The sequence below is a fragment of the Pipra filicauda genome, unplaced genomic scaffold, assembly GCF_003945595.2.
Source record: "Pipra filicauda isolate LSUMZ 115617 unplaced genomic scaffold, ASM394559v2 scaffold4_size7858003_pilon, whole genome shotgun sequence".
NCBI lineage: Eukaryota > Metazoa > Chordata > Aves > Passeriformes > Pipridae > Pipra > Pipra filicauda.
The window spans coordinates 1236091-1247917 of NW_024104643.1; the positions used below are offsets into that span (position 1 = coordinate 1236091).

Consider the following 11827-nt stretch of genomic DNA (forward strand, 5'->3'; position numbering starts at 1 on the left):
AAAGTTAATGAAATAAAGATTTTATTGAATTGGCTTTTATTGCTAATAGTTGTTCTTAGACAACCTCAACATAGTTAAGAAAATGCATCATAAGGCTTAAAAATTTCTAGATACCTGAAATTTTGAAATTTATCTGATCATTCATCCATTCATCTCTTGGTAATTGCAGGAATTGTTGAATATTTCTTAATATAAGAAGACATAATACATGATATTCTATAAAGCTAGATACAATTCTAAGTACTGTAAGATGGCATGGGGTTTATGTTAGTTACTTACATCAGTTAACTTGCTGGTATTTATTATACCCGTTACTATCATTATCAGAAAGGTCTTAACTCGAAGGAGTTAAGTACATTATGTACTAAAAACTGCAGTAATACATTACTTTGATAAAAATTACAGTTGTTTGCTATAATGGGAAAATGTTGGGGTATAACTGCACTGTGATTAAACTAAATTCAAATGATTTATATCTGAAAGGTGGCCGGCAAGAGTCAGTATCTACTGGGCGGTATGATCTAACCAAAGTTTTACACACCTCAGTCAATGCTGCTTGCTGTTTGCATAACACCGTTGTATGCAGATGCATATGTCCACTTCGCAATAATCTGTTGCTTTTGCCTTTCACACTCTGGAAAAATCTGAATGTAGAGTACTGATAACTGCAGCTGCTTTTAAATGAGAAACACTGCATTGTCTGACGCAGGAAAGCAAGCAATCAAGCTATAAATCCCAAATTCTATTGCATTAACTGCTCATCTATCAGATGTGTTGAAAAATAGGTTTAAACAAAATAATATCATTTAGAAATACGGATGTGTGTCTGCACTGCAGACTGCAGTGTAGTATAGAAAACACTAAGCTAGTTTTCAGTAAGCTAGCTTGGTTGTGTAATTAGTATAATCAAGTTCTATAGACAGGATAATTTCTCCTGCTTCTCAGGTAAAAAGGAAAATAAAAACAAAATAAAACTATATGGGAAACGCAGAAAATATTCAGGAAACATTTACTCAAGAAACAGGTGATCTTACGTAGCTAGATTTCTTTGGTATTCAGCTAAGTCCTATAATGTAAATTGGGTGTCTCAGCACTAGGTTGCAGTTTGGGGTGTGGACAGATCCCACTAGGCTGAGACAGATGTTTCAGCTATATTTGTTTGTCTATGAAAGCTTACAATTTTGTGCTGGTATCTTTTAATATTCTTGTTTGTTTCTGATCATTTTCTGCATTTCTTGGATATTAAACTTTTAAAAAAGCCTAGCTCATGAAAAATAAATCCAAACAAGTGGTTCTTACAACCTGTCTAAATTTTTGAAAAGGAAAAGGGGTATATTATGCAGGACTTGATATAAATTTCTATATCTCTTCCTCCTTAGATATTAAAATTCCATATTGACAAAATTTCTATATATCACTGCCACCACAAGTTTCCTGTCCACACTATGCTTTTGGTTGTATGATCTTTGAAACTTGAAGTACTTCACTGTTACCACAGTATTTAGAAGCTGTAATTTTTAAAAAATTGTATTGTTCAGTGTTAATACATACCTTCTGATTTAGGAAAGAAGAGCGCTAGAAAGAAGGATATCTGAAATGGAAGAGGAACTGAAAGTAAGTAAATTATTACACATTAAACTATTAATAACAAAGTGTATCATTATGTCAGTGAGACGTAGTCGGGCAGTATTACTGGTTTCTATAATGTCATTAGAAAATGACAAAGTTCCAGCTGCATGTCATACATAAGTCAGAGAGCTTGTAGTGAAGCTGGCATAAGCAGTCAGACGTGTAAGATTGACAAGTGCTGAGTCCTAGGCTTCTATAACATGTTGGTTAACAAGAAACATTCAGAGATGGTTGGAGTGAAATATATCTTGACTCCATTCAAGATATATGGAATTGCAGTCTGTAATTTTCATGTGATACTCATAAGTTTTATTAGCTTATTAATTACTGTTATTAAATACCATTATTATTCTTAAATAATGGTAGCCTATAATTCCATAGATACTTAAGCATTAAATCTTGCTTCAATCTTTATCTCATCTTCTATATATATTAGACAGCATGTTACAATATCAAAAGAAAAACTTCCATTTGTATACAGTGAACAAAAATCAGGTTTTAGTTAACAAAAAACAGTAGATAGATTTCAGATGTTGACCAATAAGTAACATTTACCATATTGATTTCTGGTTTTTTCAACTATGTGTAAAGTGAATCCCAGAAGCAAAATACTAAAATACTTAAAATAAATTTCATTTCTGGTTTGTTTTTTTTTTTTTCAACCAATCCTCATTAGCAATGTTAAACTCTCTGATATGATTAAGAAGGATGAGAAAGTTGGCAGATTTGTTTTTTATTATGTCCTTTGATATAAATATTGGGCACAGTCAACCAAACTGATGGAATTGAAGTGAAATGTGAAAGCAGCATTATTTTGACATTTGATATTTGTCATTGATTAATAAGAAGTTTCCTTTCAAGCTCATTTTTTAGCTCCCTCTGGTGCTTGGAAACAGCATTAACTTTCAAATACTTTTCATTAAAATACATGCACCAAGTTCTGCTGAAATAATTGAAGCTGACAGGCAGATGTAGGCAGAAGGCAACCGTGATGCCTCTAGCAACCTTGGATTCAGACCGAGATAATTTATTGTAAGGGAGGACACCATGTCTGTGGTTCCTTCAGGGGTCTTCAGAAGTTAAATACTTAGAAAGCAAACTATACCAGAGGACAATAATTGTCTGTCAAAGAGTGGAAGACAGGATGCAAGCTTCTATCATCAGCCTGTAAATTCCTGTTAGGGAAGGTTGGGCTTCTGATAAAAATAAAGAATGTGAATATATTGCTTTCTTCAAAAGCTTATTTTCAATAAGCAGTATGTGAAGGTTTTGAATTAAAGATTAAATACTATTCCTATTGTTTGTCGCATAGTCGTATAAAAGTATATGTTAAATGTGTCATTATTTACAGACTTTTGAATAGGGGATTTAGTTTGTGCAATTAGGATCTTAAGTGAAGAATTCCAGGAATAGCTCTCATTGTTAAGGCATCCTGAACTGTTTTGGAAAACTGTGACTAATCACTGCTGGTTCTTAGATTGCTTTTCAGGAATGTGCCACTTTGATACTTTCCTTTCACAGCAACTTATCTACTTTAAACAGGGCTGTCTCTTCTAAGTTTTCTTTCAGTTTTGCTCGTCTTTAATTCTTTTAAACATAATATATATGTGGATTTTTTTCTTGCTTTCACCCCTTTTTCTTTGATTCCTGCAGACCCTGCAACAAATAAAGCAGATTCAATCTTTGAGACACATAAATGAGCGACTGGTGACAGAGAATAGGGCCTTGACCCGAGTGCTTGCCAAGTTGTCAGGGTCCTGTAGGCAACTGCGTTCTGTGGACTTGTAATTTCTTCCTTCTCCTTTGTGTAGCCAGGCAGGTGTTGACATTCAGTTTGTGCTTGGGCAGAATTTTACTATTAACACCTGTGTGTCAAAAACTGACTTTCTGCTTCTCAGTTCTGGAAGTGTGGCTAAAGCATGATGTCCAGTGTACCAACTACAGGTGTTGCAGATGTGTTGGTATGGTGTGGTATTGCCCTTATTAGCACTGAACCTTGTCCTTGAAGATGAATTGGCAATGATCCAGACCTTTGACATTAAAACCTTGGCTACAATTGAAAGGATTTGAGTTTGCATGAGCATACACTGAAGTCAGTCCCTTATTTTGATGTTTGAGTAAATGCTCAAATAGCTTTGCCTCTAGTTTCCAACAAATTGAAATTAAGATTTGAGCTTTCTTACTGCAGTTTAAGGGAAGTGCATAGAATTGATACAAATCTAGTCTTGACGAAAGAATGTTTGAGAACTGGTTTCAGTACTGTGCATTCATGAACAGTTGCATTAGCAACCTTATTTCTTACATGTGTGTGTTTTAGTGTTTAGGGGCAAATCAAAGTGTTTTGTTTCAGAAATGTGTTGGAATTTCAAGCCAGTTATTAGTTACACATATTAACTTCCCGTGTGGTTCTTGCCAATACTTATATACATCTAGACAGCTTAAAACATCCAGTTTTTAGCACTGTTAAGTTATTGATTTATATTGCTATATATGTAGGCATTCCAGTCATAGATGAGAGTCCTACAGTGCATGGGCTTTAAAAACACAGACACAAAAAAACCTGCCTAGTGTGTCAGATTGGTTCAGTCCCCTTCTGTGAAAGGTACCAATTGTTTTGAGTTTCATCTTGGAAAAAAATTCAAGTCTGTTGTTCTTAGTGTTATTGCAGGGCTGTTACAGAAACCCACTGAAGGTTCAAAACTTCTTTGAGGAACAAAATGTCATTTTATTCTACACCAAATCTATATACCTTTCTTCCTCCTCTTATATAACAACTGTCTAGGCTGGAGGTTTCGGTGAGTTTTTAAGATGTATAGTTGAAAAAAATAAAACACCTCTTGCTAAACTGCTTCCTCTCATCTACCTACCTTCCCACTTTACAAGGAAGGCAATGAGTGTACATTCTGCTCAGAATCTGATCTCAGGTTTTCCCCACTAAGAGGCATGAAATAAAGAGGTTTTTTCCTTTGGCTTGGTGTCTTCCTGGAATTGGACTAACAATAGGATGTGGATAGAAAAGTTGTTCCTGGTCCAGGCCCTGCATTCCTTAATGTCCCCTTGTGTTAACCCTTGCTGAGCAAGTTAGCTCACTGACCTGACTGAAAACAAATCCCTTTATTCTTTATAATACTTGATCCATCTTACCCCAGCATTGTTGAATCACTAAACTAACATGCAGAAAGCAACAGGATCATGCTGCTGCATGAGGAGAGAGAGCTGTCCCTTTAGGGCAGCCTGTCTTACATCAGCCTCAGCAATGTGGTTTTTCAACACAGTTGAGCTAATCTAATGCCTGCTGTCCACATCCATACCATCCTTTTTTACTAGCACTGGCATTCCTTTAACCATGGTAAGCCAGTTCAGGGTGTTAACCACAGAAAAATATTCAGTATTCCCTTCTGTAGAGTGAGTTTTCAATGGCAGATCATTGTAGAGCTTGAGGAGCCTGGGTAGTAAAAGAAAAGCAATGGAAACATAGGAGGAAGGCTTGACAATATGATAGTAGCTTAACCACAGCAGCGTGTCTGAGTAATCTAAGCAGGTACCTTCACAGTTCATGAGTTTTTTGTAATCTTTATTCACCAAGCTGTTTTGTATGTAAAAACTGTTAAATCCTCCAGCAAACACAGACATTATTACTGTATAGATCTGAGTTGGCTCCACATATGTCAAGCGATTATTGAATAATCATTTGCTCAATGACAGCACTGCAAAGTTAGTAGCTAGTCATACGATACAGATAGGCAAAATAGCGCATTTTTAATCTTAGTCAAGAATCTCATCACAAGAAGATACTTCACAATTTTAGTGAGTAACACATTGGAATTCAGAGTGTTAAGTGCAGTGTATACCTATAATTTTACTGAATTTACTGCAAAGGGGACTGTTTCCTGCCTCTTGACATTAAAAGTGTATCTTGTCATCTCAGGAGAAGTTTGAGTACCATAGAAATGCACTGCTCCAAGAAAATGATGTGATTTTGCTAGGTTTAAAGTATGTGGGGATTACTACAGATAAGAAGCGTAAATATTTTAGGTTAGTTGTGCTTATCCTTCCCGATGACTCTCCTGTTATTCATAGAATCATTTAGGTAGGAAAAAACCTCTTGAGATCATCAAGTCCAATCATTAGCCCAGCACAGCCACCCCTAAAACACGTCCCTGAGTGCCACATCTGCCTGGAGGTCTTTTAAATACCTCCAAGGATGGTGACTCCGCCACTTCCCTGGGCAGCCTATTCAGGTGCTTGACAACTGTTTTGGTGAAGAAATTTTTGCTGCTATCCAATCTAAACCTCTCCTGGCACAAGTTAAGGCCATTTCCTCTTGCCATATAACCCTTTTGTCTCCTACCAGTCTTCCCCTATTCTTTAGCAGATTCAGAACGAAAGGGAAAATATTTTCTTAATTCTACCTATTAATCAGGGTTAAAATCTATCTACAGAGATTTGCAGATATATAGTGGTACCAGATTATGTTAAAACTATTTTGTTAAAATAATTCACCAGAAAATATGCCACTCTGTGGGTCTGTCTGTGCATAATTAAGCATTATGGGCTGCAGCTCCCTACTCAGTGAGTTGAAAGAGGATTGCGACATTCCTGGATTTACTTTGAGGTTTCATTGGAATGCATACACAACACTACTTGTTGAGATACCTATTTAACCAGAACAAAGCCAGACTCCCTTGCTTCCCTGTGCATGGCTAGATGAAGGCTGTTGTGGTTTCACCCAGTACCTTTGGTATGAAATCCATAACAGAATGAAAAAGAGGAGGGAAAGGTTTTAATTGGTTTGCTTGAACAGATGACTGTTCCATTGTTTGCTGATACGTGCCATAGAACACCCCAAGTTTATCCTAATATTACAAACGCGAATGTGGTTCATGTGCATATGATCTGGATATGACCCCTATCTTGGACAACAGTAGTTATTTTTTACAGCTCAGAAAACTTAACACAAGTAGTACTTCAATATTGCCAAATGATCGCTTGTGTTGCCCAATTTCTAACATCTTGACATAGTTTTTGAAAGTCATCAGCATTTTCACACCACTTTCTGTTCAGAGCACAGCTCTCACTTAACTGTAATGGAAGCTTCCCTCTGACTCTCTGAACAGCTCAATTTAGGTGGCTTCCCCTAACCTCCAGAATGGAGCAGAGTTGGAATCCAAGGTAGCAGAATAATTTTTACCTATATTCTTGTAGAGACCACCTTTTTTCTTTTTATGATCACCTGTCATCTTCCTTTCACATACTTTGATATTTGCAGGGAGATAAACCTCAGTCTGTAACCTCAGTCATTTTCAGTGCACCATCGTGTTTCACTCTGTGAGAGGGTCTGCAGTTCCATGAACTGAGTGTGGACAGGAATCCTTTCAAGGACAGGTATAAATGAAGCCTCTGGTGTAGTGCACAGTTAATTAACCCAGCATTTTTAAACTTCTCAGTTCTTTCTGTTCCGTAGTAATGTTTTGAATATAATGGGATTGGAAGTACAATTTGCTTGAATAAAATGAAAACAAACTAGTGCCAAGAAAATTTCATCACCAAAAATTGTGTAACAGTTGTTACATAGGTCAGCAGCTGGACTTGGACCTCCTGCCAACACTTGCACTTGAGGTTACTGAGTAACCACTGTGCAGGAATAGGCTGTTACCTCCTGTGTAAACCTGCTGCTAGAATCCATACACGTAATTTAGCCATGACTATGATACGTGCTTTGTTATCAGTGTGTGAATGTAGCTATGGAGAACTACTGAGATTAATTCTGGTTTCTCTGGCAAGTTAAATTCTCTCAGTACCAACCTCTGTGCACTGACTTGTCCTCCTTTCCTGTCTGACCCTGTCCCAACTCTCACCTAACTCAGCTTCTGCCTTTCAGCTTTTGTGCTTGTGTGTCATCCATCTCCTGTGGCAACCGTAACTTGCCATCTCCTAACTTGTATGCCTGAGTATGCAGCCTGGTGTTCTGTGATCTCTTTCAGTGATCTGATCTTGTGTGAACTGTGCTATTCAGGGACATGATCTCAAATTACAGGATATGTGCTTCAACATGAGTTTGGAAGTGATTGGAAGATAAATGCTATGAGCTAACAAGCTGAATCACACTCTATCTGATCAGGATGAAATCATCCAAGAGCACAGTGGTAGAGATGCTTAGCCACAGCATGTTTTTTTGAAACTGTGCAAGTGCAGTGCAGACAAGTCTCTTCAAATTGTTGGTAATTAACTCCCCCCCCCTCTGGAATTTGAAGTATTTCATTACTTTCCTCATGCTATAAATGCTTTTGTCAGAGGCTGGTCATCTGCACTGCTGAGTTTTAGTGCATCTAGTCCAAGCAAATGAAAACTCCTAATCTCTAACTCCTAAATGTATCATGCTAAAAGGTGAGATTTTTTTGAACTGCTGATATGAAGGGCAAGGACTGCCAAGATACCTAAGCTGAATAAAGATTTTTACCCTCAGTGCTAGTGAAGTCTTGCTGCTTTTACTTGGGGTGTAACAGCAAATAACCATCACGTTTCGTTTTTTCATAGATGCTACCAGACCTGAAGGCAGACAACCAGAGGCTAAAAGATGAAAATGGGGCCTTGATCAGAGTTATAAGCAAACTTTCAAAATAAAGGGTTTACTGCAGCAGCAAATAATGGTATTGCACATCACTAGTAACTCCAGTGGACCATGGTATGGCAGTCACTGGAAGTGTGAGAAGATCCCTCGGAGACTGTCATTTTCAGATATCCTGCCAAACACCCTCTTACCTGTGTGTTTTTTTTGTATCAAGATCATTGTTTCTGTTAAAATGCAGCTGCTGAGAAGATAAAATGACTGAGAAATCTTGTTTACAGCCACAGCATAATAAGGAAAGTGTTCAAGGCCAGATACGCCTCAGATATTTAACCAGTAAGCCTTAGTTGTACATAAACACTTTTACATCAACAAAAGCTTTCAGCTCTCACAGAAGACAGTTACTCAATAATGTTTTTGTTGTGCCACAATTCCCAGTTTTTTCCTATACTCAGTTTTTCTTTAAGATTTAAGTTTGGGGTTTTTTTTCCTTCTAAATTTTCATGTACCAGATTTTCTTGTACAGTGTTTTCACAGCTTTACCATTTGCAGAGACCACACGCCCTTTTGAATTACATATTTGTGTAGCTAACTAGAGTTGTATTGTCCAACCACCTGGAACAGAGATGTTTGGTGGAACATTTGCTTTCACTGTTTGTGCAATATGCATTTATTTCCTATACAAAATGCTTTAAAGTCAGTTGAAATTAGAAATATTTTAAGAGTCCTGTTTTCTGCCTTTATTGGTCACTTTAAAAAAAAGAAAAAAAAAGAAGTTTGTAGTGAAAGATGTTAGATCCTGTAATCGTCACATTCATTTGAGCAGGTACTGAGTGATGCTGTATATATAAATGTGTACTGGTTTGATTTTTCAGACCACCACGTGGCATGCTTGAATATATTTCCCTATTGCAAATGTTTGTTATTGCAAATTAGGCTATCCAGAATAGTGTGTTTAACAAAGTTCGTTAATTTTTATGGTATAAAGAATTTAGACATTGTACATGGTATGGAGCCCTATCTTTACAAAAGGTCTAAACTATATAAAATACTTTATTATCTTTTTCTCCCATTTTTTTTCATTTGATAGTGTTCACCATAATAAAAAATGCATAAATATAACTGCTTCACTACATTTCACATACCTGTATTTATCTGAGTGCTGTCCAAAACTGTTGTGCTAGCCAAAGTAACGTACTAAAACATTTGAGAAGCATAACCCATTACACTCACAATAATGTTTATATGCACTGTTGTTGCCATGTGAGAAGGCATCCAGTTTAATAACACCATCATGTCAGACCATTTTATACATTTCAGTGGCCTTTAAAAACAAACAAAAAAAGTACTTAAGTGAAGATCGTTTTTGCTAGAAACAGCTTTTATATTTTCACTAAACCATTCAAAATATGACATCCTATTGGCACATAGTTTATTGCCTAAAACCACTGAACAGATCAGCCATTAAAACAAATTGTACATTGTAAAGCTTGTAGTAGCTATTGTATTATTGATTATACTGTATACTATATTAAATGTGAATTTGTACCCCTTCATTTAAAAAGGTCATGGTGTTCTACTGCCTACTTGTGGGAGGGGGGGTTAATTTTATGGGGGTGGGATATGTTTTGGTAAGGAAGACATGATGTCCTCTCTCTGTTGATTGGTTTTTTGAAGATGTAAGGTTATGCTCTTACTACCAAGCTCAGGATTCTTGATTTTAAAGGTACACGGATAGTTTGAGATATCTTATTGTTATTGATCTGTATGAGAGGTGGGTCTGAACCATAGGGACTTCCATTGTCTTACGCTAACATAAAGAATTGAATGGCTGCAATGTATTGAGTTCTGTTACAAGACAGTTAGGCATATTTTGGATTATATTTGGTAAAGTTTGGGTGCCTGTGAATGATTAAATACATGTTTCTAATATTTTAGTGTTTTATATTTAGGTTATTTATTCTTTATATCTAAAAAATGAATGGCTACTGTGCTATATTGATTTTATTGGTAGTACTGAGCAGACCTTGTATCTGCATGAAACTAGTTGCAAAACCCACTATTTTGGAAAAAAAAATTGTATTTTGACATATACAAATAAAAGGAATACAAACTATTTTAAATGTGTGAAAGTTTTACTGAGAAGACATTGAAATTTGTTATGAATTTAAACCATGTTATAAGTTGCTATTTAAATTCTTTGGTGGGCATTTTTCATTCATTGCATTACTTGGATGCAAAGTTCAAGTACCTTTCAAAGATTGTAATCAGATTGTGATTATTTGCATATCATTGTACATGCACATCTGTAAATGCAACAGTAAAAATGCCATATTTATGCAATCTGTAACAACTTGGACAAATGTTTATATATTTTACATAAACCTGTCTGTGTGCGGAATCTGAGAACCATTTTTTACGTGATGTTAACCGAATCTCACAAAGCAATTGCTAAACTTGTGTCGCTGTCTCATTGTTCTTGATTGTGTTGAAGATCCAACACATCCCCAGAAAATCCGGCTACCGCAGAGAGAAAAATGGGTTATGGACAACTGTTATTATTTAGGAGACAGTCTGCATTCAAGGAATATATTATTGCTGCTGACTCTGACAAGCTTCCTTAAATGATTAATGGCTTCAATGGTTGCTCAAAACAACAACTTAGATTTTCAGGGGACTTGTCACAGTGTGGAAAGGGATCTCCTAAGTCCAGAATTAACATCAAATACACACAGAGGCATGGAATTAGCTTGTGTGGAGAGTGAAGAGAAAAAGGGCCTGCCCAGAACCACCTCCAACCATGAAGGGAGCCATAACCTGGGGTGGAGTGACCACAGGTGGGATAGCAGCACAGGCAGCAGAGAGCAAGGAGAGTGGGGGCAGCGTGGCTGCGTAAGGCCTGCCTGATCTTAATGGCTCCAAACAGTAGTAGTTACCTAGAAGAAAAGACTCAGGAGCTGGAATTTCGTCTTTGCCCATGTTGTCTCCTTTACCATAAACAATTCCCTCTGAGCCTCCCTAATTCCTACACCACTTTCAGACTTCTGCTATTTCCTTGCCAGATCCCAAAATGAGCAGTTACGATTCATATTGTGCAGGTTGGTGCATTTCTTTGCTCTGCACAAAGTACAAAATGTGAATCTCAGATTTCCCTCATTTAGAAATATCTTCCATTCTAAACTTTGGGTTGGGCTCAGATGAACATCAAACTGGTGGGTATTAATCCTACCTGTCCAGAATTCCTAGCCACTGTCTGTCAGCTGCCATAAGAGCAAATGTGTTCCCATATGTGTCCTCTCATTTCTATTTTAGAAAGAGTAGCTATTTACATTTTCTAGACAAGGAAAAATGTGAGCTTTTGGGTTGCTGAAGATACCTGCTCTAGGAGATGTGCATTGAGGGAGAAATTTTAATTATTTCACCCCTGTCATACACAAATGGGCTCCTTATGAGATGGCTCCTACCCCTGCTGCTTGACATAACCAGGAGGTTTACAGATGGCACCACAGAATGCCACAAACATCTGTATGGTGGTAGACTGGAAATCTGCACTAAAAAAAGAGGAGGTGGTGAGAAGGAAGTATACCATGATGTCACACTTGGAAAGGCAACACCATGTCAGAAAATGAA

The 11827-nt window shown here is 37.0% G+C and overlaps 1 protein-coding gene across 3 annotated transcripts in view; it reads left to right on the plus strand.

Annotated features, from left to right (window-relative positions):
- PPP1R12A (protein phosphatase 1 regulatory subunit 12A) overlaps positions 1-10603 on the plus strand; it is a 113605-nt gene extending 103002 nt beyond the window's left edge. For 2 of the 3 annotated variants that reach the window (XM_027747743.2, XM_039386694.1), the window contains 2 exons: positions 1564-1614; positions 8167-10603. In XM_027747743.2, coding sequence (XP_027603544.1) covers positions 1564-1614; positions 8167-8253 — 138 coding nt within the window. In that variant the 3' untranslated portion in view covers positions 8254-10603. Of the gene's footprint in view, positions 1-1563; positions 1615-3282; positions 5768-8166 lie in introns of those variants that run through there. The other variant, XM_039386695.1, reaches the window with a different exon arrangement.
- Positions 10604-11827: the final 1224 nt, after the last annotated feature.